This window comes from Haematobia irritans, chromosome 1 (genome assembly GCF_050003625.1).
Source record: "Haematobia irritans isolate KBUSLIRL chromosome 1, ASM5000362v1, whole genome shotgun sequence".
NCBI lineage: Eukaryota > Metazoa > Arthropoda > Insecta > Diptera > Muscidae > Haematobia > Haematobia irritans.
In genome coordinates, this window is record NC_134397.1 from 51,278,725 (window position 1) to 51,305,093 (window position 26,369).

Below are 26,369 nucleotides of genomic sequence, written 5' to 3' on the forward strand. Positions count from 1 at the left end.
AAATAAAACTTTGACAACATTTTCTATAGAAAGAAAATTTTGACAAAATTTTCTATAGAAATAAAATTTTGAAAAAAAAATTTATAGAAATAAAATGTTGACAAAATAGAATTTTAACAAAATTTTCTACAGAAATAAAATTTTGACAAAATTTTCTATAGAAATAACACTTTGAAAACATTTTCTATAGAAATAAAATGTTGACAAAATTTTCTATAGAAATAAAATTTTAACAAAATTTTCTATAGAAATACAATTTTGACAAAATTTTCTACAGAAATAAAATTTTAATAAAATTTTCTATAGATATAAAATAAAATTTTGACACAATTTTCTACGGAAATAAAATTTGGACAAAATTTTTTATAGAAATAAAATTTCGACAAAATTTTCTATAGAAATAAAATAAAATTTTGACACATTTTTCTACGGAAATAAAATTTGGACAAAATTTTCTATAGATATAAAATTTTGACAAAATTTTCTATAGAAGTAAAATTTTGACAAAATTTTCTATAGAAAAAAAAAATTAACAAACATTTTCTGTAAAAATACAATTTAACAAACATTTTCTATGGAAATTAAATTTTGACAAAATTTTCTATTGAAATAAAATTTTGACAAAATTTTCTATTGAAATAAATTGTTGACCAAATTTTCTATAGAACCAAAATTTTGTCAAAATTTTCTATAGAAATAAAATTTTGACAAAATTTTCTATAGAAATAAAAATTTGACAAAGTTATCTATAGAAACGAAATTTTAATAAAATTTTCTATAGAAATAAAATCTTGACAAAATTTTCTATAGAAATAACATTTTGACCAAAATTTTTATAGAAATAAAATTCTGACAAAATTTTTTCTACAGAAATAAAATTATTATTATCTATAGAAATAAAATTTTCACAAGATTTTCTATAGAAATAAAATTTTTACAAGATTTGCTATAGAAATAAAATTTTGACAAAATTTTCTATAGAAATAAAATTTTTACAAAATTTTCTATAGAAATAAAATTTTGACAAAATTTTCTATAGAAATAAAACTTTGAAAAACATTTCTATAGAAATAAAATGTTGACAAAATTTTCTATAGAAATAAAATTTTGACAAAATTTTCTATAGAAATAAAATTTTGACAAAATTTTCTATATAAATGAAATTCTGACAAGATAAAATTTTGACAAAATTTTCTATCGAAATAAAATTCTGACAAGATTTTCTATAGAAGTAAAATTTTAACAAAATTGTCTATAGGAATAACAAAAATTGCAAATATTTGCTATAGAAACAAAATTTTGATAAAATTTTCTATAGAAATAAAATATTTACAAAATTTTCTATAGAAATAAAATTTTGACAAAATTTTCTATGGAAATAAAATTTTGACAAAATTTTCTATGAAAATAAAATTTTGACAAGATTTTCTATAGAAATAAAATTTTGACAAATTTTTCTATAGAAATAAAATTTTCACAAAATTTTCTATAGAAATAAAATTTTCACAAAATTTTCTATAGAAATAAAATGTTGACAAAATTTTCTTTAGAAATGGAATTATGACAAATTTTCTACAGAAATAAAATTTTGACAAACATTTCTATATAGAAATAAAATTTTGTTTGGTTAATCTATCTAAATGCAATAGGTGTAATATAACATTAGGAGTATGCATGTCTTTCTTGCTAAATGATCGTTCGTTATTTGTTGTGGCACCGCAGTTGGTTAAATTCTCTCTTACAAAAGAGTGGAGGACGATTATATTTGTAGGTCAATAACAAGCTGAGACGAAGTCAATTCCAAAATCCAAAATCCAAAAAAAGTGGAGCGTCTAAAACTTTGGAACAAGGCGAAGCTCTTGACAGAGTGTCTATAGAAGCTTTGAAGGGCAAGGGCGAGACATTCTAACTTCCGTCTACATATCAAAAAAAATCGGGTACAACTTTTGGAGCATAAATTGCTTTAAAAAGACAGTTTTGGGGAGATCCAACTCTCCATAGAAGATCAACTTGTTTATGTTTTTAAAAGTTCACTTACAAAATGACAGTCTTTCATCCAACAATCATTTAGGTTCTCTCTAAATATCAATTTTGCAAAACATAGAATTCCTTGGACATTTCAACTAAAATTTTAATTTTTCAATTATACTTCGTTTGCCCCTAGTCAAAATTACAAATAGTAAAGTATCGAGCATTTATCCCAGGACAACTTTTATTAAGATCCAATAAAAATGTCTACCTCCATCTTTCGAAAAATAAATAGATGAACAGATGGATGGACGTATGGAAGGACACTTAGGACTATATGCCATTTACCCCCAAATATTTCCTGTAGGCGCATAGAGGTTAAGGATATCAAAATTCTTGGAAATATTTTAGCAACAAAATGCCCCAATTTTGTTTATCTTTTCAAATTTAGAAACATCTTAACGTACATATTTAAAGGCCTTCTCTACTACCACCTACCCTAACTTATATTTCCTTCACTCCTAATTGTTATCAATAGACATGTGTCACCATATATCTAAGTAAACTTTCTTTTGAATTTGTGGTATCTCAAAGGTACAATTACATTGTCATAGCAGACACATTTTTCACAAATTGGCTTTAGAAATACACGTGCTGCCAAAGGAGAAAAACCTACTATATCTAATGTTTAACTTCAGCTCATCGTACAACTCAATTAAAATGCATTGTGTGTTTTTTTTTTTTTTTTGAGAATATCATCTTGTATTGTTTTGTCAAATTACAAGAAGTGTAATAGATATTTATCAGCAACATTCTAAGACAAATTTAAACATTATATTTCACATAGTTATATGACTACAAACAAAAATGGGAGGCTTTTGTCATCCACAGAATATCTGGTTTAATTGAAAATTATCGTTTTAATTGAAATCTATAAAACGAAACGAAATAAAATTTTGACAAAACTTTCTATAGAAATAAAATGTTTACAAAATTTTTTATAGAAATAAATTTTTGACAAAATTTTTAATAAAAATAAAATTTTCACAAAATTTTCTATAGAAATAAAATTTTGACAACATTTTTTTTAGAAAAAATAAACTTTTGACAAAATTTCCTATAGAAATAAAAGTTTCTCCGGTAATAAAATTTTGACAAAATTTTCTATGGAAATAAAATTTTGACAAAATTTTCTATAGAAATAAAATTGTATTTGTTGTTTTGATCTCAACTTTAAAACCATTGTGTTGACTAATATGATTGAAGTACAAACCCACAATAAAAAACGAAACACGAATGAAGTAAGAGGAAGCACGCTCAAAATAAACCCAGCCAACTGCACTCAAATCGATGATTTGATGGTGGCAAAGGAAAAGAGAAATGTTTGTATGAATTTATTTCGGAATAAGCCGGCTATCATAAACCTTCTTTCGGAAGGTTCAAGTGTGGTTCACCGTGGGTTTAGTGAACTGCCTGAATTTATTCTGATAATTGGTTGATAGTTTTGCTGCAAGTAGAGGATTCTGATGAGGAATGTGGTAATTCCGAAACGTGCGTCCATCCAACCATCTTGCAGTCTATAGGGCTTTGCCCAAATAAACTTGACAAATATTCTTTTCTTCTGTTGGTTAAGCTACTCTTGTAGATTAGTCAACACAATGGTTTTAAAGCTGAGATCAAAACAACAAATATGATTGAAGTACAAACCCACAATAAAAAACAAAACACGAAATAAAATTTTGACAAAATTTTCTATAAAAACAAAATTTTGACAAAATTTTCTATAGAAATAAAATTTTGACAACATTTTCTATAGAAAAATAAAATTTTAACAACATTTTCTGCATAAATAAAATATTGACAAAATTTTCTATTGAAATAAAATTTTGGCAAAATTTTCTATAAAAATAACATTTTGATAAAATTTTCTATAGAAATAAAATTTTGGCAAAATTTTCTATGGAAATAAAATTTTGACAAAATGTTCTGTATAAATAAAATGTTAACAAAATTTCCTATAGAAATAAAATTTTATCAAAATTTTCTATAGAAATAAAATTTTGACAAAATTTTGTATAGAAATAAAATTTTGACAAAATTGTCTATAGTCTCATTGTGATACTATGGGTGGTATACTCCATTGTGATACCATAGGTCGGAAACTTCTCTTTCAATGAGTGTTGCCCGATCCTATGTTAAGCTCACTGACAAGGAACCTCTTTCGTATAGCCGGGTCCCAATAGCGTCACCATTTAGAGAAGCTTTTAAACACTTAGAAATGTAACCAGGACCACAGATACTGAATAATCCACTGCCGAAAAACAACGCAATCCATGGTGAAGGGTACATAAAGTTCGACCTGGATGCATGTTCGCCGTATATACTTTTTTATTTTATTTCATCTTAACAAATAGAGAGAAAATTTTGACAAAATTTGATTTCTATAGAAATTTTTTTCTTTAGAAAATTTTGTCAAAATTTATTTCTATAAAAAAGTTTGTCAAAATTTTATTTCTTTAGAAAATTCTATTAAAATGTTATTTCTATAGAAAATTATGCCAAAATTGTTTGTGTTGGTGGAGGGTATCAAAATGACAAAATTTCTATAGAAAATTTCCTCAAAATTTTATTTCTATGGAAAATTTTGTCTAAATTTTATTTCTATAGAAAATTTTGTCTAAATTTTATTACTATAAAAAATGTTTCCAACATTTTACTTTTATAAACAATTTTGTCACAATTATATTTCTATAGAAAATTTTGTCAAAATTTTATTTCTATAGAATATTTTGTTTCTATAGAAATTTTGTCAAAATTTTATTACTATAAAAAATTTTTCCAACATTTTATTTCTATAAAAATTTTGTCAAAATTTCATATCCATAGATAAATTTGTCAAAATTTTCTTTATAGAAATTTTTGTTTTAGTGGAGGATGTAAAATTGACAAAATTTCTATAGAAAATTTTGACAACATTTTTTTTTGTAGAAAATTTTGTCAACATATTATTTCTATAGAAATTTTGTCAAACTTTTATTTCTAGAGAAAATTTTTTCAAAATTTTATTTCCATAGAAAATTTTGTCAAAATGTTATTACTATAAAAAAATTTGCCCACATTTTACTTCTATAAAAAATTTTGTCAAAATTTTATTTCTATAGAATATTTTGTCACAATTTTATATCTATAGCAAATTTTGTCAACATTTTATTTCTATAGATAATTTGGAAAAATTATATTTCTATAAAAAATTTTCTCAATTTTTTTTTTCATTTTGTTTTGTTATTGTTGGTTTTGTTCTTTAATCATTGTTGTTGTTTTTGATTTCAGCTTAAAACCATGCATTGACTAAACTACAAGTGTAGCTTAACCAACAGAGGAAAAGAATGTTTGTCAAATTTATTTGAGCAACGCCCTATAGACTGCAAGATGGTTAAATGGACGCACGTTTCGGAATTGCCACATTCCTCATCAGCATCCTCTACTTGAACTGCCTGAATTTATTCTGATAAATGGTTGATAGTTTTGCTGCAAGTAGAGGCTGCTGATAAGGAATGTGGTAATTTCGAAACAGCTGTACATCCAACCATCTTGCAGTCTATAGGGCTTTGCCCAAATACATTTGACAAGCATACTTTTCCTCTGTTGGTTAAGCTACACTTGTAGTTTAGTCAATGCATGGTTTTAAGCTGAAATCAAAAACAACAATAATGATTGAAGAATAAACCAACAATAACAAACAAAACGAATGAAGATTTTATTTCTATAAAAATTTGTCAAAATTTTATTTCTGTAGAAAATTTTGTCAAAATGGTATTCCTATAAATTTTTTCAACATATTTTATATATATATTTTATATAAATTTTATATATATAGAAAGTTTCGTGAAATTTTTTTTATGTAAAGAATTTTGGCCACATTTGAATTCTACAGAAATTTTTTTAAAAATTTTATTTCTATAAAAATTGTATCGAAATTGTGTTTAATTTGATTTTTTTTTTAATTTTATTTCTATAGAAGTTTTTTTCAAAATTTTATTTCTATAGAAAATGTTGTCAAAATTTTATTTCTACAGAAAGTTTTATCAAAATTGTATTTCTCTAGAAAATTTTGTCAACATTTTATTACTATAATTTTTTTCAACATATTTTAATGAAAATTTTGTCACAATTTTATTTCCATAGAAAATTTTGTGAAAATGTTTTTCTATAAAGAAAATTGGCAACATTTCAATTTTAAAGAAATTTTTTTACAAATTTTATTTTAAATGATTTTTTTAATTTTGTTTCTATAGAAGTTTTTTTTTCAATAGAAAATTTTGTCCAAATTTTATTTCTATAGAAAATTTTGTCAAAATTTGATATCTATAGATAATTTTGTCAAAATTATATTTCTATAGAAACTTTTGTCAACATTTTATTTCTATAGAAACTTTTGTTAACATTTTATTTCTACAGAAAGGTTTATCAAAATTTTATATATATATATAGAAAATTTTGTCAAAATTTTATTTCTATAGAAACTTTTGTCAACATTTTATTTCTACAGAAAGTTTTATCAAAATTGTATTTCTCTAGAAAATTTTGTCAACATTTTATTACTGTAAATTTTTTTTTTCAACATATTTTACAGAAAATTTTGTCAAAATTTTATTTCTATAGAAAGTTTTGTGATTTTTTTTTCTATAAAGAATTTTGGCGACATTTGAATTCTACAGAAATTTTTTAAAAATTTTATCAAAATTGTGTTTAAATTGATTTTTTTTAATTTTATTCCTATAGAAGTTTTGTTTCAAAATTTTATTTCTATAGCAAATTTTGTCAAAACTTTATTTCTATAGAAGATTTTGTCAAAATTTAATTTCTATAGAAACTATTGTCAAAATTTTATTTCTGTAGACAATTTTGTCAAAACTTTATTTCTATAGAAAATTTTTGAAACTTTTGTCAACATTTTATTTCTACAGAAAGTTTTATCAAAATTTTATTTCTATAGAAAATTTTGTCAAAATTTTATTTCTATAAAAAAATTTGTCAACATTTTATTTCTACAGAAAGTTTTATCAAAATTGTATTTCTCTAGAAAATGTTGTCAACATTTTATTACTGTAATTTTTTTTTCAACATATTTTATAGAAAATTTTGTCAAAATTTTATTTCTATAGAAAGTTTTGTGAAAATTTTTTTTCTATAAAGAATTTTGGCAACATTTGTATTCTACAGAAATTTTTTAAAAATTTTATTTCTATAAAAATTTTATCAAAATTGTGTTTAAATTGATTTTTTTCTAATTTTATTTCTATAGAAGTTTTTTTCAAAATTTTATTTCAATAGAAAATTTTGTCAAAATTTAATTTCTATAGAAAATTTCGTCAAAATTTTATTTCTATAAAAAAATTTTGTCACAATTTCATTTCTATAGAAAATTTTGTCAAAATTTTATTTCTGCAGAAAATTTTGTCAAAATTTTATTCCTATAGAAAATTTTGTCAACATTTTATTACTGTAAATTTTTCAACATATTTTATATATATTTTATATAAATTTTACATATATAGAAAATTGTGTTTAAATTGATTTTTTTTTTATTTTATTTCTATAGAAGTTTTTTTTTTAATTTTATTTCAATAGAAAATTTTGTCAAAATTTAATTTCTATAGAAAATTTCGTCAAAATTTTATTTCTATAAAAAAGTTTGTCACAATTTTATTTCTATAGAAAATTTTGTCAAAATTTTATTCCTATAGAAAATTTTGTCAACATTTTATTACTGTAAATTTTTTTATCATTATACCCTTCACCACTACTGTGGTACAGGGTATAATAAGTTTGTGCATTTGTATGTAACGCCAAGAAGGAAAAGCCTGAGACCCATCGTTTAGTATACCGATCGTCTTAGAATTAAATTCTGAGTCGATTTAGCGATGTCCGTCTGTCTGTCTGTCTGTCTGTCTGTCTGTCTGTCTGTCTGTCTGTCTGTCCGTCCGTCTGTCTGTTGATGTATTTTTGTGTGCAAAGTACAGCTCGCAGTTTTAGTCCGATTGTCCTAAAATTTGGTAAAGGGTCCCGTTTCGGCTCAAAGACGATCCTTATTGATTTTGGAAAAAATCGGTTCAGATTTAGATATAGCTGCCATATATGTTTTTCACCGATCTGGTCATAATTGGCGTGTATATCAACCGATCTTCCTCAAATTCCGTACATCTGAATATTTTATGAGTCTCGAAAAACTTGCAAAATATCAGCCAAATCGGTTCAGATTTAGATATAGCTCTCATATATAGCTTTTGCCCGATTTACACTCAAATGACCACAGAGGCCAATTTTTTGCTCCGATTTAGTTGAAATTTTGCACAGGGAGTATAATTAGCATTGTAGATATGTGTGCCAAATTTGGTTGAAATCGGTTCAGATTTAGATATAGCTCCCATATATAGCTTTCGCCCGATTTACAATCATATGACCACAGAGGCCAATTTTTAACTCCGATTTAGTTGAAATTTTGCACTGGGAGTAGAATTAGCATTGTAGCTATGCGTGCCAAATTTGGTTGAAATCGGTTCAGATTTAGATATATCTCCCATATATAGCTTTCGCCCGATTTACACTCATATGACCACAGAGGCCAATTTTTAACTCCGATTTAGTTGAAATTTTGCACAGGGAGTAGAATTAGCATTGTAGCTATGCGTGCCAAATTTGGTTGACATCGGTTCAGATTTAGATTTAGCTCCCATATATATGTTTTTCTGATTTCGACCAACATTTTCCTTGTAAAATCGCCACTGCTTAGTCTAAAAGTTGTAAAAATTACTCTAATTTTCCTAAACTTCTAATACATAAATATCGAGCGATAAATCATAAATAAACTTTTGCGAAGTTTCCTTAAAATTGCTTCAGATTTAAATGTTTCCCATATTTATTTACTAAAATTGTGTTTCATCCTAGTGCATTAGCCGACTTAAATTTTGAGTCTATAGATTTTGTAAAAGTCTATCAAATTCTGTCCAGATCGAGTGCTATTTAAATGTATATATTTGGGACAAACCTTTATATATAGCCCCCAACACATTTGACGGATGTGATATGGTATCGAAAATTTAGATCTACAAAGTGGTGCAGGGTATAATATAGTCGGCCCCGCCCGACTTTAGACTTTCCTTACTTGTTTTTTATATATATTTTATATAAATTTTACATATATAGAAAATTGTCTTTAAATTGATTTTTTTTATAATTTTATTTCTATAGAAGTTTTTTTCAAAATTTTATTTCAATAGAAAATTTTGTCAAAATTTAATTTCTATAGAAAATTTCGTCAAAATTTTATTTCTATAAAAAAGTTTGTCACAATTTTATTTCTATCGAAAATTTTGTCAATATTTATTTTCTATAAAAAATTTTGTCAAAATTTCATATTTATAGATAATATTGTCACAATTTTATTTCTATAGAAAATGTTGTCACAATTTTATTTCTTGAGAAAGTTTTTTCGAGATTCTATTTCTATTGAAAATTTTGTCAAGATTTTATTTCTATAGAAAATTTTGTCAAAATTTTATTTCTATAGAAAATTTTGTCAAAATTTTATTTCTATAGAAAATTTTGTCAAAATTTTATTTCTATAGAAATTTGTTTGTTTTTATAGAAAATGTTGTCAAAATTTTATTTCTATAGAAAATTTTGTCAAAATTATTTTTCTATAGAGACTTTTGTCAAAAATTTTTTCTATAAACAATTTTGGCAACATTTTAATTCTACAGAAATTCTTTAAAAATTTTATCAAAATTGTGTTCAAATTGATTTTTTTTTGTTTTTTAAAATTTATTTCTATAGAATTTTTTTTTCAAAATTTTATTTCTATAGAAAATTTTGTTTTGGTGGAGGGTATAAAAATGACAAGTTTTCGAAAATTTCCCAAAATTTTGAAAACTCTCCCTTTTATATCCCCAAGTCCACAACTCGAAAATTTTCGTCCACATACCAAAATAATTCTCAATTTGGGAGGAAAATCCCCAATTTGCGCAACTCTTAGTCCGACATTGAACTTTCCTTAAGTTTTAGATCATACCATTGACAGTTTTCTTTTTCCATAGTGACAAAAATACGTCTTTTGTTAAACGTTTAATTATTAGCCCTGAAACCTATTAGCAAAATTTGAATTTTTGTAATTAATTTGATTATACACATCGTTTAATTATTTTCCTGTCTGTTGCCAATATTTAGACTAACTTATAATACCCTATTCTTCTCATACTACCAGCTAGATAAGGGAGTGTAATTTAATCATCTTGTTAATCTATTTAATGTCTCTTGAGTCCCTAGTTTATTTTTATTTTTTAAGTAATTATTGACACCAATAGATTAATGTTTATCAATGTTTTGCTATTGTCCAAAAACAAAAACCAACCAAACGAAGTGCTTTTATATTAGCTGTAAAATTTTGTTCTTTATTAACTGAAGGATTATTTATTTTCATAGAATATAGTAGCCTTGTAAAGCTTTCCTTCAAGTTCTTTCAAATTGTTCAATAAACTTGTTAAAATTATGGAACTTACATCAATTCCTTTATTTCTTGCAATAAGCTTTGCCTAAGGATATTGTTTCATAATATCCTTCTTTCCAAGTGAATGAAACATTATACGTAGTTTAGTTAAAAGTTTCACATCTATAACGGGTACTTGAATGGTGGTGGTGCGGATGGGGAGGGTTCCTTTCAAATAGCACTGTTCTTCCGTTAGAGAGCCAAAGTTATTTTCGCACTCTTTTGCGCCCAGCCAACCAACAAGGCATTGAGTTTGTTCCAAAAACAAGAAGACTAAGCACAAGTCCTAATAAAACCAACTCTCAAGTTCTCAAAAGATTAATATTTGTTCTGTTGTTGTTGTTTTTGTGTTGTGTTTGCTTCTTCGACTTTTTCTTTATAAAGGCAGCTTGAAAGTCTTGTACTTGAGAGTTAGCATAAAAATTCACAGCATAGTCAATAACTGGGAATATAAAACAAACTTTTGAAATGAGTTTGAATGGACATTGAAGTCCTATTGAAATGTGGAGCAATGTGGATATATAGAGCAAAAATATTTCACTCCTCAAAATGGATGGAAAATCAATGTAATGCAAATCCTAAGGCCAGAGAAAATAGTGATTTTGTTTTTTGTTGTCTTTCGTTCGAAGTAAATATCCTGGAAATTCATATATTTACACACATATAGGTACACATAGAGGTTTCTATGTATGCAAGCAAATATGGTTGGTCCATAAGTAAATATACATGCACACGCACACACACACACACACACATCAAGTTAAATGTTTTGTTATGCTTTTAAGAAAGTTTAAACTTTGCAAAAATGAAAAACAACATAAACTCAATTAGGATGCATTGCAATATTTATTCAAGTGTCAAGTTGAGTAAAGTTTTTCATTTGAGGATATATGTGTGGGTGTATGTGTGTTTGTGTGTGTGTGTGTGCAAAACATTCTAGATGGTTAGATGGGCTAAGGTCATATTGCGTTGCTTTTAATTTCATTTCACATTGATCTCAATGAAATATGGACTTCTCAGAACAAATTACACTAAGAGCAAAATTATGTACAAAAACAAGTAAGGAAAGTCTAAAGTCGGGCGGGGCCGACTATATTATACCCTGCACCACTTTGTAGATCTAAATTTTCGATACCATATCATATCCCTCAAATGTGTTGGGGGCTATATATAAAGGTTTGTCCCAAATACATACATTTAAATATCACTCGATCTGGACAGAATTTGATAGACTTCTACAAAATCTATAGACTCAAAATTTAAGTCGGCTAATGCACTAGGGTGGAACACAATGTTAGTAAAAAAATATGGGAAACATATAAATCTGGAGCAATTTTAAGAAAACTTCGCAAAAGTTTATTTATGATTTATCGCTCGATATATATGCATTAGAAGTTTAGGAAAATTAGAGTCATTTTTACAACTTTTCGACTAAGCAGTGGCGATTTTACAAGGAAAATGTTGGTATTTTGACCATTTTTGTCGAAATCAGAAAAACATATATATGGGAGCTATATCTAAATCTGAACCGATTTCAACCAAATTTGGCACGCATAGCAACAATGCTAATTCTACTCCCTGTGTAAAATTTCAACTAAATCGGAGTTAAAAATTGGCCTCTACGGTCATATGAGTGTAAATCGGGCGAAAGCTATATATGGGAGATATATCTAAATCTGAACCGATTTCAACCAAATTTGGCACGCATAGCTACAAAGCTAATTCTACTCCCTGTGCAAAATTTCAACTAAATCGGAGCAAAAAATTGGCCTCTGTGGTCATATGAGTGTAAATCGGGCGAAAGCTATATATGGGAGCTATATCTAAATCTGCACCGATTTCAACCAAATTTGGCACGCATAGCTACAATGCTATTTATCCTCCCTGTGCAAAATTTCAACTAAATCGGAGCAAAAAATTGGCCTCTGTGGTCATTTGAGTGTAAATCGGGCGAAAGCTATATATGGGGGCTATATCTAAATCTGAACCGATTTCAACCAAATTTGACACGCATAGCTATAATGCTAATTCTACTCCCTGTGCAAAATTTCAACTAAATCGGAGCAAAAAATTGGCCTCTGTGGTCATATGAGTGTAAATCGGCCGAAAGCTATATATTGGAGCTATATCTAAATCTGAATCGATTTCAACCAAATTTGGCACGCATAGCTACAATGCTAATTCTACTCCCTGTGCAAAATTTCAACTAAATCGGAGGAAAAAATTGGCCTCTGTGGTCATATGAGTGTAAATCGGCCGAAAGATATATATTGGAGCTATATCTAAATCTGAATCGATTTCAACCAAATTTGGCACGCATAGCTACAATGCTAATTCTACTCCCTGTGCAAAATTTCAACTAAATCGGAGGAAAAAATTGGCCTCTGTGGTCATATGAGTGTAAATCGGGCGAAAGCTATATATGGGAGCTATATCCAAATCTGAACCGATTTCAATCAAATTTGGCACACATGACTATACTGCGAATTGTACTTCGTGTGCAAAATTTGAACCAAATTGAACCAAAACTCTGGCTTCTAGGACCATAATAGTCCATGTCGGGCAAAATATATATATGGGAGCTATATCTAAATCTGAACCGATTTCAATCAAATTTGGCAAACATGACTATACTACTAATTGTACTCCTAGTGCAAAATTTCAACCAAATTGGGGCAAAACTCTGGCTTTTAGGATCATATTAGTCCATATCGGGCGAAAGATATATATGGGAGCTATATCTAAATCTTAACCGATTTCTTCCAAAATCAATAGGGTTCTATTCTGACCCAAATTAGGAACATGTGCCAAATTTGAAGGCGATTGGACTTAAATTGCGACCTAGACTTTGATCACAAAAATGTGTTCACAGACAGACGGACGGACGGACAGACGGACGGACGGACGGACAGACGGACATGGTTATATCGAATCAGGGACCCACCCTGAGCATTATTTCCAAAGACACCATGTGTCTATCTCGTCCCCTTCTGGGTGTTACAAACATATGCACTAACTTATAATACCCTGTTCCACGGTGTGGCGCAGGGTATAAAAATTATGTGGTTTGCTTTGGGGCAATACACAGAAAAAAAACTCCGAAATTACCTCATGTTTTTTTGCACGAAATTTTGCTTTGTTTTAATTTATTTGCAAAAAGATTTTTCTATGAAAATTTCTTTATTTCAAGTAAGTCTCGAAACTTTTATAAACTAAATTTGGATATAAATATCAATGACGGTATAAACAAGCAACTAAAGTCTAAAGTCGGGCTAGACCGATTAAATCATACTCTAAGCATTTTGGGGGTATTAATAAAATAAGTTTGGGCGATAATCTCATTATTAAACAAGTAAGGAAAATCTAAAGTCGGGCGAGACGGACCATATTATAACCCGCACCACTTTGTAGATATATAAAGGTTTTTATTCCCATATACACCCAGAGAAGGAATATGATCAACTCAACCATGTTTGAAGAGCAAAATGTTATTTTTGAATGGTGACCATGTAACATGTTTGTCGCAACCATGTTATTTTCTCGGAGATTATGTGTCTGATTTCGGCAAGCATATTATTTTTGGCGAGAAAAGAATATTTTTGCCATAAACATGTTATATGGTCACCATCCAAAAATAACATTTTGCTCTTGAAACATGGTTGAGGTGATCATATTCCTTCTCTGCGTGTACATAATATTTAAATCTGACCCGATCTGGACAAAATTTGTTAGATTTCTACAAAATTTGTAGAATTTAAATTTATGTCGACTAATGTCCTGGGTTGGAACACAATGTTAGTAAACAACAAATATATACAGCAGTAAGTTCGGCCGGGCCGAATCTTAAATACCCACCACCATGAATCAATAGTATAGTTACATTTTAAAATTTCATGGGGGTTTGATGACAGATCAAGCAGAGCAGTTCAACCAGTAGCTTCCGAAGAAAAATTTAAGGTTTTTACCTATGAAGACTAGATCATATTCTGAATTTATAAGAACCATTTTTTGTTTGAGTTTTAGAGGAATCATTAACATCACTTGTAAGTGTGCAAAAAAAATATAAAATAACGTCTTGAATCTGTAGATTTTTACAAATGGACCGATAAAAACTTAATCCGAAACACGTTTTTGTGAGCCTAAAATACCAGAATATTTACAATTTCAGGCAAATCGGATAAAAACTACGGTTTCAAGAAACCCAAGGAGTTAAATCGGTATATCGGTATATATGGGGGCTATGCCAAAACATGGACCGATACTCTCTATTTTTGGCACACCTCTTTATGGTCCTAAAATACCTCTAGATTTCCAATTTCAGGTAAATTGGATAAAAATTGCGGATTCTAGAAGTCCAAGAAGTAAAATCGGGAGATCGGTTTATATGGGGGCTATACCAAAACATGGACCGATACTCACCATTTTTGACACACCTCTTTATGGTCCTTAAAAACCTCTAGATTTCCAATTTCAGGCAAATTGGATAAAAACTACGGTTTCTATAAGCCCAAGACTCCAAATCGGGAGATCGGTCTATATGGGGGCTATACCAAAACATGGACCGATACTCACCCTTTTCGGCACACCTCTTTATGGTTCCAAAATACCTCTAGATTTCCAATTTCAGGTAAATTGGATAAAAACTGCGGATTTTAGAAGCCCAAGAAGTAAAATCGGGAGATCGGTCTATATGGGGGCTATACCAAAACATGGACCGATACTCACCCTTTTCGGCACACGTCTTTATGGTTCTAAAATACCTCTAGATTTCCAATTTCAGGTAAATTGGATAAAAACTGCGGATTCTAGAAGTCCAAGAAATAAAATCGGGAGATCGGTCTATATGGGGGCTATACCAAAACATGGACCGATACTCACAATTTTTGGTACACATCTTTTTGATTCTAAAATACCTCTAGATTTCCAATTTCAGGCAAATTGGATAAAACTACGGTTTCTATAAGCCCAAGACTCCAAATCGGGAGATCGGTCTATATGAGGGCTATACCAAAACATGGACCGATACTCACCATTTTTGACACACCTCTTTATGGTCCTTAAAAACCTCTAGATTTCCAATTTCAGGCAAATTGGATAAAAACTACGGTTTCTATAAGCCCAAGACTCCAAATCGGGAGATCGGTCTATATGGGGGCTATACCAAAACATGGACCGATACTCACCCTTTTCGGCACACGTCTTTATGGTTCTAAAATACCTCTAGATTTCCAATTTCAGGTAAATTGGATAAAAACTGCGGATTCTAGAAGTCCAAGAAATAAAATCGGTCTATATGGGGACCATAGCAAAACATGGACCGATACTCACCCTTTTCGGCACACCTCTTTATGGTTCCAAAATACCTCTAGATTTCCAATTTCAGGTAAATTGGATAAAAACTGCGGATTTTAGAAGCCCAAGAAGTAAAATCGGGAGATCGGTCTATATGGGGGCTATACCAAAACATGGACCGATACTCACCCTTTTCGGCACACGTCTTTATGGTTCTAAAATACCTCTAGATTTTCAATTTCTGGTAAATTGGATAAAAACTGCGGATTCTAGAAGTCCAAGAAGTAAAATCGGGAGATCGGTTTATATGGGGGCTATACCAAAACATGGACCTATACTCACCATTTTTGACACACCTCTTTATGGTCCTAAAATACCTCTAGATTTCTAATTTCAGGCAAATTGGATAAAAACTGCGGATTCTAGAAGCCCTAGACCCCAAATCGGAAGGTCGGTTTATATGGGTACTATATCAAAACTTGGACCGATGAAAATACGATCCGATATAGCCCATCTTCGAACTTGACCTGCCTGCAGACAAAAGACGGGTTTATGCAAAATTTCAGCACGATTGCTTCATTATTGAAGACTGTAGCGTGATTACACCAGACAGACAGCTAGACAGACGGACATGGCTATATCGTCTTAGAATGTCTCACTGATCAAGAATATATATACTTTATATAGTCGGAAATCGATATTTCAATGTGTTATAAATGGAATGACAAACTTATAATACCCCCGTCACCATTCTATGGTGGCGGGTATAAAAACATTTAAATCTGAACCAATTTTGAGGCACCTTCGCCTCAAATCGAAGTTATTTTTACAAGTTTTCGACTTAGCAGTGACGATTTTATATATGGGTATTTTGATAGTTTTTGCTCAAATTGGAAAAACATATATATGGACGCTATATCGAAATCTGAACCGATTTCAACCCGATCACTTTGTTTGTTCAAAAACTGTTCAATATGGAATTGCTTCTAATCATAGAAGACCGAATTAGGTAACTGGTCACTTTCGAGGCAACTCTTTTATTTTACTGTTTGCTCTTACTTATTAAGCCATTTTACTTAAAGTTGGTACAATGTAATATTCTACAGTACCAACTAGTTCTGCAATAAATCGTCGAAATCGGTACAGATTTTGATATAGCTCCTACGTATATGTATCGCTCGAAAATTTGATCATATTACCATACATCATTTATTTATTATAGTCGATATTTTTCTATACGGAGACCAAGTAACATTGGAATTCACGAACATTCTCTCAGAAAAGTCCATAATCGGAGGGAAAGGTGATAGTAACCGTGGTCCTCGATTCACATGGTGTGATCTACATAATGCCACAAACATTTACTACAATTTTATTCTTCACCCGTGTTTTACCTTTGATAGGCGTCTTATTTTGAATTCTCCACACTATAACAAAAATTAAAAACAAGCCTATTTATTTCTCTCTCTCTCTCTCTCTCTCTCTCTCTTTACAGAAATGAGAATAATATCCGGTGATGTTTCCTCACACTATTGGGAAACACCATATTCTCAGCCATATTTTGACAATTCATCAAGGCGTGAAGTTACCTCGATTGTAGGTCAGGCTGCATTGCTACAATGTCGAGTGCGCAATCTAGGAGATCGAGCTGTAAGTAATAACTAAATCCTTAATTCTGCACTCCAACATACAAAACACATTTGGTTCGATCAAGCAAATCAATGTGAAAGCACCTATCTAATAATACTGAACATGTTTATTAATTACCTATTTTTTTCAAGAAGGTCTCTTGGATACGAAAACGAGACTTACACATTCTCACAGTGGGTATTCTCACATATACCAATGATCAACGATTTCAATCACTGCACACGGAGGGCTCAGATGAATGGACTTTACGGATATCATCGCCACAGCCAAGGGATTCGGGTACATATGAATGTCAAGTATCAACCGAGCCGAAAATTAGTCAAGGTTTTCGTTTGAATGTTGTGGGTAAGTGAAGCCATTCAATTATTGTGTTGAGAATTGTAACGAAACTGAAAAATCGAAAAATTTTGGTCTTAGATTGGCATAATTACAATCAAATTATAATTTTATTATTCTGAGCACTATGTTAAGCAAAAGTCCAATTTTTTCCTCGAACTTTTAAACAAATTTTCCCCTAAGATGACTAACTTTCAAAATGACACATTTAGTTAATATTGCAGCAGAAGTTCAAAATTGTTCTCTAGAACTGTAGGTAATTGTGAATTTCACTTAAAATGACGGTTTCGCATCATGCCATACCGCATATGGAAATATTGTTTCAGGTATTCAATGTGGATTAGAGGTGTGAGCGTGACACGAAATTCCCGTGACAAGCGTAATTCAAGCGCATTGCTTCACATCCCTTTATGTGTCTCCTGTGCCGTTCTCTAAGTTCACTTTTCTATGTGTGTTAGATCTTATCGCCAGCTCATTTGCCTCTACGTTTCCTCTTATTCTGACATGTGCTGGAACCCATATGATGCGGATCCTGCTCTGGGGTTTCATCCTCCTTGGATCATCTTACTGGCGTCATAATGTTACACTCAGCAGTTATGGCCAACTTAGGAATACGATCATGAATTGGTACGAATTCCGCTATTCATCCACCATCTCCCCTTTATCCTTTGATGATCATGTTTCCTTCCATTGCCCAAACATCTTCAATCTCATCGCTGTCATGAGGGCTTCGCTTTTGATCTGAACCTCCATAGGACTTAAGTCCAGTATCGTAATACCAATACCAATACAACATGACCGTTGAACCCGTAGTAAAATGTTGCCCATCCTCTCCATTTATGTCCACCAGATTATGGCCGCGTATGGCAGGATTGGCCTTATTAAGCTGTCATATATCCAGTGCATCACTTCTATATACAGGCCCCATATATAGAATGCACCTCTCTTCTGCACCGAGCTCAACATCTGCAGGCTTTCTCTCTGATGTGACTCCTCCAATTCAGTTTCGTGTCTAAGGTTACTACTAAGTATTTTATTTTATAAGACACTGGTATTGTCTTGTCCCAAAGAACTCGGTTCAATTTTAGTCCTTCTAGTGAATAAGCATAATTGTGGCTACTCCAGGATAAATATTCAGGCTTCTGGGGCATTAGAACCCTTCCTGCTCTCCTGTAGAGTTTGTTAGAATCCATTCTCTGCACAAATATTATAAAATTTTGACAACATTTTCAATAGAAATAAAATTTTGACAAAATTTTCAATAGAAATAAAATTTTTACAAAATTTTCTATAGAAATAAAATTTTTACAAAATTTTCTATAGAAATAAAATTTTTTAAAAAAATTTCATAGAAATAAAATTTTAACTAAATTTTCTATAAAACCAAAATGTTGACAAAATTTTCTATAGAAATAAAATTTTGAAAAAAATCTCTATAGAAATACAATTTTGACTAAATTTTGTATAGAAATAAAATTTTGACAACATTTTCTGTAGAAATAAAATTTTAACAAACGTTTCTATAGAAATAATATTTTACACAATTTTTTATAGAAATAAAATTTTCTATAGAAATAAAATTTTCCCAAAATTTTCTATAGAAATAAAATTTTCCCAAAATTTTCTATAGAAATTAAATTTTCCCTATAGAAATACAAATTTTGACAAAATTTTCTACAGAAATAAAATTTTGACAAATTTTTTTTAATTAAATAAATGTTTGAATTAAATTGAATTGAAAATAAAATTTGACAAAATTTTCTATAGAAATAAATTTTGACAAAATTTTCTATAGAAATGAATTTTGTTGACAAAATTTTCTATAGAAATAAAATTTTGACTAAATTTTCTAATTTTGACACAATTTTCTACAAAATAAAATTTTGACAAAATTTTCCATAGAAATAAATATTGGCTAAATTTTTTATTTTTTTATTTTTTTATAGAGATAAAATTTTCATTTTGTTTGTTATTGTTGGTTTCTCTTCAATCAGTATTCTTGTTTTTGATCTCAGCTTAAAACCATGCATTGACTAAACTACAAGTGTAGCTTAACCAACAGAGGAAAAGAATGTTTGTCAAATTTATTTGGACAAAGCCCTATAGACTGCAAGATGGTTGGATGGACGCACGTTTCGGAATTACCACATTCCTCATCAGCATCCTCAACTTGCAGCAAAACTATCAACCAATTATCAGAATAAATTCGGGTGATTTACTCATCCCAAAGTGAACTACACTTGAACCTTCCGAAAAAAGGTTTGATAGTCGGCTACTGCCTAAACAAATTTGCACGCATCTCTTTTCCTTTGCCAGACTCAAATCATCGATTTGAATGTAGTTGGCTGGGTTTGTTTTTGAGCGTGCTTCCTCTATCTTCATTCGTTTTGTTTGTTGTTGTTGGTTTCTCTTCAATCATTATTGTTGTTTTTGATCTCAGCTCAAAACCATTTAAGCTACACTTGTAGTTTAGTCAATGGATGGCTTTAAGCTGAGATCAAAAACAACAACGAAATAAAATGTTGACAAAATTTTCAACAGAAATAAAATTTTGACAAAACTTTTAGTATAAATAAGATTTGAAAAAAAATTTTTATAGAAATAAAATTTTGACCAAATTTTCTATAGAAATAAAATTTTGACAAAATTTTCTATAGAAATAAAATTTTGATACAACTTTTTATATAAATAAAATGTTAACAAAATTCTCGATAGAAATTATATGTTTGTAAAATAAAATAAAAATTTTGATAAAATTATCTATAAAAATAAAATTTTCCCAAAATTTTCTATAGAAATACAATTTTGACGAAATTTTCTTTAGAAATAAAATTATGACAAAATTTTCTATAGAAATAAAATTTTGACAACATTTTCTATAGAAATTAAATTTTTCCAAAATGTTCCCAAAATATTCTATAGAAATAAAATGTTGACAAAATTTTATATTAAAATAAAATTGTGACAAAATTTTCTATAGAAATTATATTTTTCCAAAATTTTCCCAAAATATTCTATAGAAATAAAATTTTGACAAAATTTTCTATTGTATAATTAGAAATAAAATTTTGATATCATTTTCTATAGAAATAAAAATTTTGACATAATTTTTTATGAAAATAAAATGTTGACAAAATTTTCTATAGAAATAAAATATTGACTAACTTTTTTAATTTTGACTAAATTTTGCTATAGAAAAAAATTTTTACACAATTTTCTACAAAATAAAATTTTGACAAAATTTTCCATAGAAATAAAATTTTGATAATTTTTCTTTTATAAAAATAAAATTTTGGCAAAATTTTCTATAGAAATAAAATTTTGGTAAAATAAAATTTTGATAAAATTTTCCATAGAAATAAAATTTTGACAAAATAGAAATAAAATTTTGACAACATTTTTTATAGAAATAAAATTTTGACAAAATTTGTAGTATAAATAAATTTTTGACAAAATTTGTAGTATAAATAAAATGTTGACAAAATTTTCTATAGAAATAAAATTGTGACAAAACTTTCTATAGAAATAAAATTTTAACAAAATTTTCTATAGAAATAAAATTTTGACAACATTTTCTATAGAAATTAAATTTTTCCAAAATTTTCCCAAAATATTCTATAGAAATAAAATTTTGACAAAATGTTATATAGAAATAAAATTGTGACAAAATTTTCTATAGAAATAAAATTTTGACAAAATTTTCTATAGAAATTAAAATTTTCCAAAATTTTCCCAAAATATTCTATATTCTATAGAAAGGGAGCCACCGTGGTGCAATGGTTAGCATGCCCGCCTTGCATACACAAGGTCGTGGGTTCGATTCCTACTACGACCGAACACCAAAAAGTTTTTCAGCGGTGGATTATCCCACCTCAGTAATGCTGGTGACATTTCTGAGGGTTTCAAAGCTTCTCTAAGTGGTTTCACTAGAATGTGGAACGCCGTTCGGACTCGGCTATAAAAAGGAGGTCCCTTGTCATTGAGCTTAACATGGAATCGGGCAGCACTCAGTGATAAGAGAGAAGTTCACCACTGTGGTATCACAATGGACTGAATAGTCTAAGTGAGCCTGATATATCGGGCTGCCACATAACCTAACCTAACCTTCTATAGAAATAAAATTTTGATATCATTTTCAATAGAAATAAAAAATGTTGACAAAATTTTCTAGGGAAATAAAATTTTGACAAAATTTATTATGAAAATAAAATTTTGACAAAATTTTCTACAGAAATAAATTTTCACAAAATTTTCTATAGAAATAAAATTTTGACTAAATTTTCTAATTTTGACAAAATTTTCTATAGAAAAAAAATTTTGACACAATTTTCTACAAAATAAAATTTTGTTTAGTTTTGTTAGTTGACCTTTGGAATTTTACAATTTTGGGATTATTCGTTTGGCTTTAACGAATGGTCATTTCTTTAGAAATACAATTTTGACAAAATTTTCTATAGAAATAAAATTTTGACAAAATAGAAATAAAATGTTGACAACATTTTTTATAGAAATAAAATTTGGACAAAATTTTTAGTATAAATAAAATTTTGACAAAATTTTCTATACAAATATAATTTTGACAAAACTTTCTATAGAAATAAAATTTCGAGAAACTTTTCTATAGAAATACAATTTTGACAACATTTTCTATAAAAATTAAATTTTTCCAAATTTTTCCCAAAATATTCTATAGAAATAAAATTTTGACAAAATTTTATATAGAAATAAAATTGTGACAAAATTTTCTATAGAAATAAAATTTTGAGAAAATTTTCTGTAGAAATTAAATTTTTCCAAAATTTTCCCAAAATATTCTATAGAAACAAAATTTTGACAAAAATTTCTATTGAAATAAAATTTTGATATCATTTTCTATAGAAATTGGACAAAATTTTTTATGAAAATAAAATTTTGACAAAATTTTCTATAGAAATAAAATATTGACAAAATTTTTTAATTTTGACAAAATTTTCTATAGAAAAAAAAATTTACACAATTTTCTACAAAATAAAATTTTGCCAAATTTTCCATAGAAATAAAATTTTCATATTTTTTTTTTATAGAAATAAAATGTTGACAAAATTTTTTATAGAAATAAAATTATGGCAAAATTTTCTATAGAAATAAAATTTTGATAAACTTTTTTATAGAAATAAAATTTTGACAAAATTTTCTATAGAAATAAAATTTTGGTAAAATAAAACAAAAATAAAATTTTGATAAGATTATCTAATAAAAATAAAATTTTCCCAAATTTTCTATAGAAATAAAATTTTGAAAAAAATTTTCTATAGAAATAAAATTTTGACAAAATTTTCTATAGAAATATAATTTTGACAAAATTTTCTATAGAAATAAAATTTTGACAAAATTTTCTATAGAAATTAAAATTTTCCAAAATATTCTATAGAAATACAATTTTGATATCATTTTCAATAGAAATAAAAAATTTTGACAAAACTTTCTAGGGAAATAAAATTTTGACAAAATTTATATGAAAATAAAATTTTGACAAAATTTTCTATAGAAATAAAATATTGACTAAATTTTTTAATTTTGACAAAATTTTCTATAGAAAAAAATTTTTACACAATTTTCTACAAAATAAAATGTTGCCAAATTTTCCATAGAAATAAAATTTTCATAATTTTTTTTATAGAAATAAAATGTTGACAAAATTTTTTATAGAAATAAAATTTTGCCAAAATTTTCCATAGAAATAAAATGTTGACAAAATTTTCTATAGAAATAAAATTTTGACAAAATTTTCTATAGAAATAAAATTTTGACAACATTTTTTATAGAAATAATATTTTGACAAAATGTTTAGTATAAATAAAATTTTGACAAAATTTGTAGTATAAATAAAATGTTGACGAATTTTTCTATAGAAATAAAACTTTGACAAAATTTTCTATAGAAATAAAATTTTGACAAAACTTTCTATAGAAATAAAATTTTGACAGAATTTTCTATAGAAATAAAATTTTTATAAAATTTTTTATAAAAATTAAATTTTGACAAAATTTTCTATAGAAATTTTGGTAAAATAAAATTTTGATAAAAAAGTATCTATAAAAATAAAATTTTTACAAAATTTTCTATAGAAATAAAATTTTCCAAAAATATTGTATAAAAATAAAATGTTGACAAAAATATTCGGATATGTTACTTTGCAACCATCATTCCCATCGTATGGATTTCCAACTAAATAAAGGTTAACGTTAACAAACTTTCTCTTCATCAAATATTCACTCAAAAATCATGAAGAGGATACCAATCAAGGTTTAATAATCTAACCAAGTGATTTCCACGAAAATTATTTTATATCTGGGTTTTGTTGATTGCTTTATTATTTCCATCTATCAAGGCTTCATTACTTTTACAATTTATTATTTATAACAGTTTCGTGGCAATGATTACACTCGTGTTAATATTTTTCTCTTATCGAATAAAAGTTTCGTTTTTAACCTTTTGAACTTTGTTAACTACTTTCTTTCTTTCTGTCTGTCTCTCCCTCTCTCATACAGTGTCAAGGGCAAAAATTCTAGGAAATCCTGAACTTTTCATTAAAAGTGGCAGTGACATAAACTTAACCTGTCTAGCAATGCAATCACCCATACCGCCCTCTTTCATCTATTGGTACAAAGGCAAACGTTTGATGAACTACTCGCAACGAGGTGGCATTAGTGTTATTACCGAAAGGACAACACGCACCAGCAAACTTTTGATATCGAAAGCTACACCTACAGATTCGGGAAATTATACTTGTTCACCAAGTAGTTCAGGTGAGTGAGTGAATCAGTGAGAAATACCACCACCATGGCAATGGACTGTATTGGTTTATTGCCATGGCACTTTTGCATGGGACCGGTAGTCATATATCTTAATATTTTTTCCCTTTTACTCATTACAGATTCCGCCTCGGTGGTTGTCCATGTTATCAATGGTGAACATCCAGCGGCCATGCAACATGGTAATAATAGTGCTTCGACTATAGTACCCTCCTACCGTCGTCTAAGTCGCCATCACTACCAGCATCGCCATCATAGTCCAGTGCTGCGTAACTCACCAGAGAGCATTACCGGATGGGCCATTGCCAATATATCAACACTTTATAGTATTTTATGGTCTATTGTGGATTTTATGATTGCAACAAATTGTTGTTTAGTATTTTTCGGAATCGCTCTCTCCCAACGACTGTTGCACACAAGCGGGCGTTTGGGACAACGTCAAGTGCCCAGGTGACTGTAAGGGCCTATGAACAAACACCATTCGAGTATATCGATGACTGTTCGGGATCTGGACCGAATCTAATGCCAGGCCGCCGCCCATAATCACCGTCAATCAGTAAACACATCAGCATCATCGACATTCTCATTAGCCCTGAAGTCACATCAGTAGATATAAAGTAGTACATCTCCATGATATGACTGCCTGGGTTTAGTTTGTCATATGACTTCCCACACATAACCCAGGGGATTGTTGGTAATTAGTTTCTAGTTCGCTATTCTTTTTTTAGTTTTTATATAACCATCATGAGCAAGAGCTATGGAAACAATTCTGGGAAGTAGCATAACTAACATATAGCGTAGGCAGTCATTTCACATTTAAGCAAATGCATAAATTCATTGCAATATACACAGGGTGTAAGCGTTTTCAAATGGAATAATTTTTCAAATACACTTTTAGGGTGTAATACCGTACACCTTTGAATTCAAATGGAATTTAAGTCTAATACAAACTATTTTCAAATGTAAGGCAAAACTACATCATTGCTTGGAAAACGAAAAATTTCCATAGAAATGATTTCTCAATACACAAAAAAAATAATTCTTTACTACGAAGCGAAATTTTAGACCAAAGAAGTTTTCATTTATTGGTAACCTGAAAAATAAAATTTCGTTTGCCACAAACAAAGTTAATTTTTTTCGTGATCAAATTCGAATGTTTTTTTTTTTTTTTAATATTGGTAAAGCTTACAAATTGTTGAAATTTTTTTAATCCCTTCTAGAAATTTAATTTACAAGGTATAAAGTAAAATTAACAAAATAATTGTTTCTAACGAAATTTTTTTAGCCCGAAAGGCTGCAAAAGAAATTGATTTTTTTTTCGAATTTTTTTCTAATTTGCAAAGCTTACAATTTTTGAAAATTTATTGAATCCAATTTAGTTTCAAATTTCCAATTAAGCTAGAAACTCGTTTGTTTCCAAAGAAATTTGTGTAGACTCAAAGACACAACTTTAATAAATTTTAATTCCCACAAAAAAAAATAATTCATTTGTTTAGAAATTCGAATATTGTTTTATTAATTAACAAAGCCTAGAATTCGAATATTTTTTTAATGATTTGGAAAACTTACAATTCGTTGAAAATTTATTAAATCCCTGTTAGAAATTGAATTTTCAAGATATAAGTAAAATTAACAAAAAAAAAATGTGGCCCGAAAGACACAAATTTCATTTCCCATAAAAGCATTCAAATTTTTTTAGAATATATTTTAGTAATTAATAAAGCCTACAATTTTTTGAAAATGTATTGAATCCAATTTAGCTTCAAATTTCAAATTAAGCTAGA

At 28.3% G+C, this 26,369-nt stretch overlaps 1 protein-coding gene across 2 annotated transcripts in view; it reads left to right on the top strand.

Annotated features, from left to right (window-relative positions):
- Window positions 1–25,490, top strand: part of LOC142220904 (kin of IRRE-like protein 1) — a 307,459-nt gene extending 281,969 nt beyond the window's left edge. Inside the window, exons 3-6 of one of the 2 annotated variants that reach the window (XM_075290317.1) lie at window positions 17,301–17,455; window positions 17,587–17,800; window positions 24,322–24,579; window positions 24,708–25,490. In XM_075290317.1, coding sequence (XP_075146432.1) covers window positions 17,301–17,455; window positions 17,587–17,800; window positions 24,322–24,579; window positions 24,708–25,039 — 959 coding nt within the window. In that variant the 3' untranslated portion in view covers window positions 25,040–25,490. The remainder of the gene's footprint in view (window positions 1–17,300; window positions 17,456–17,586; window positions 17,801–24,321; window positions 24,580–24,707) is intronic. The other variant, XM_075290318.1, reaches the window with a different exon arrangement.
- The last annotated feature ends 879 nt before the right edge of the window (window positions 25,491–26,369 follow it).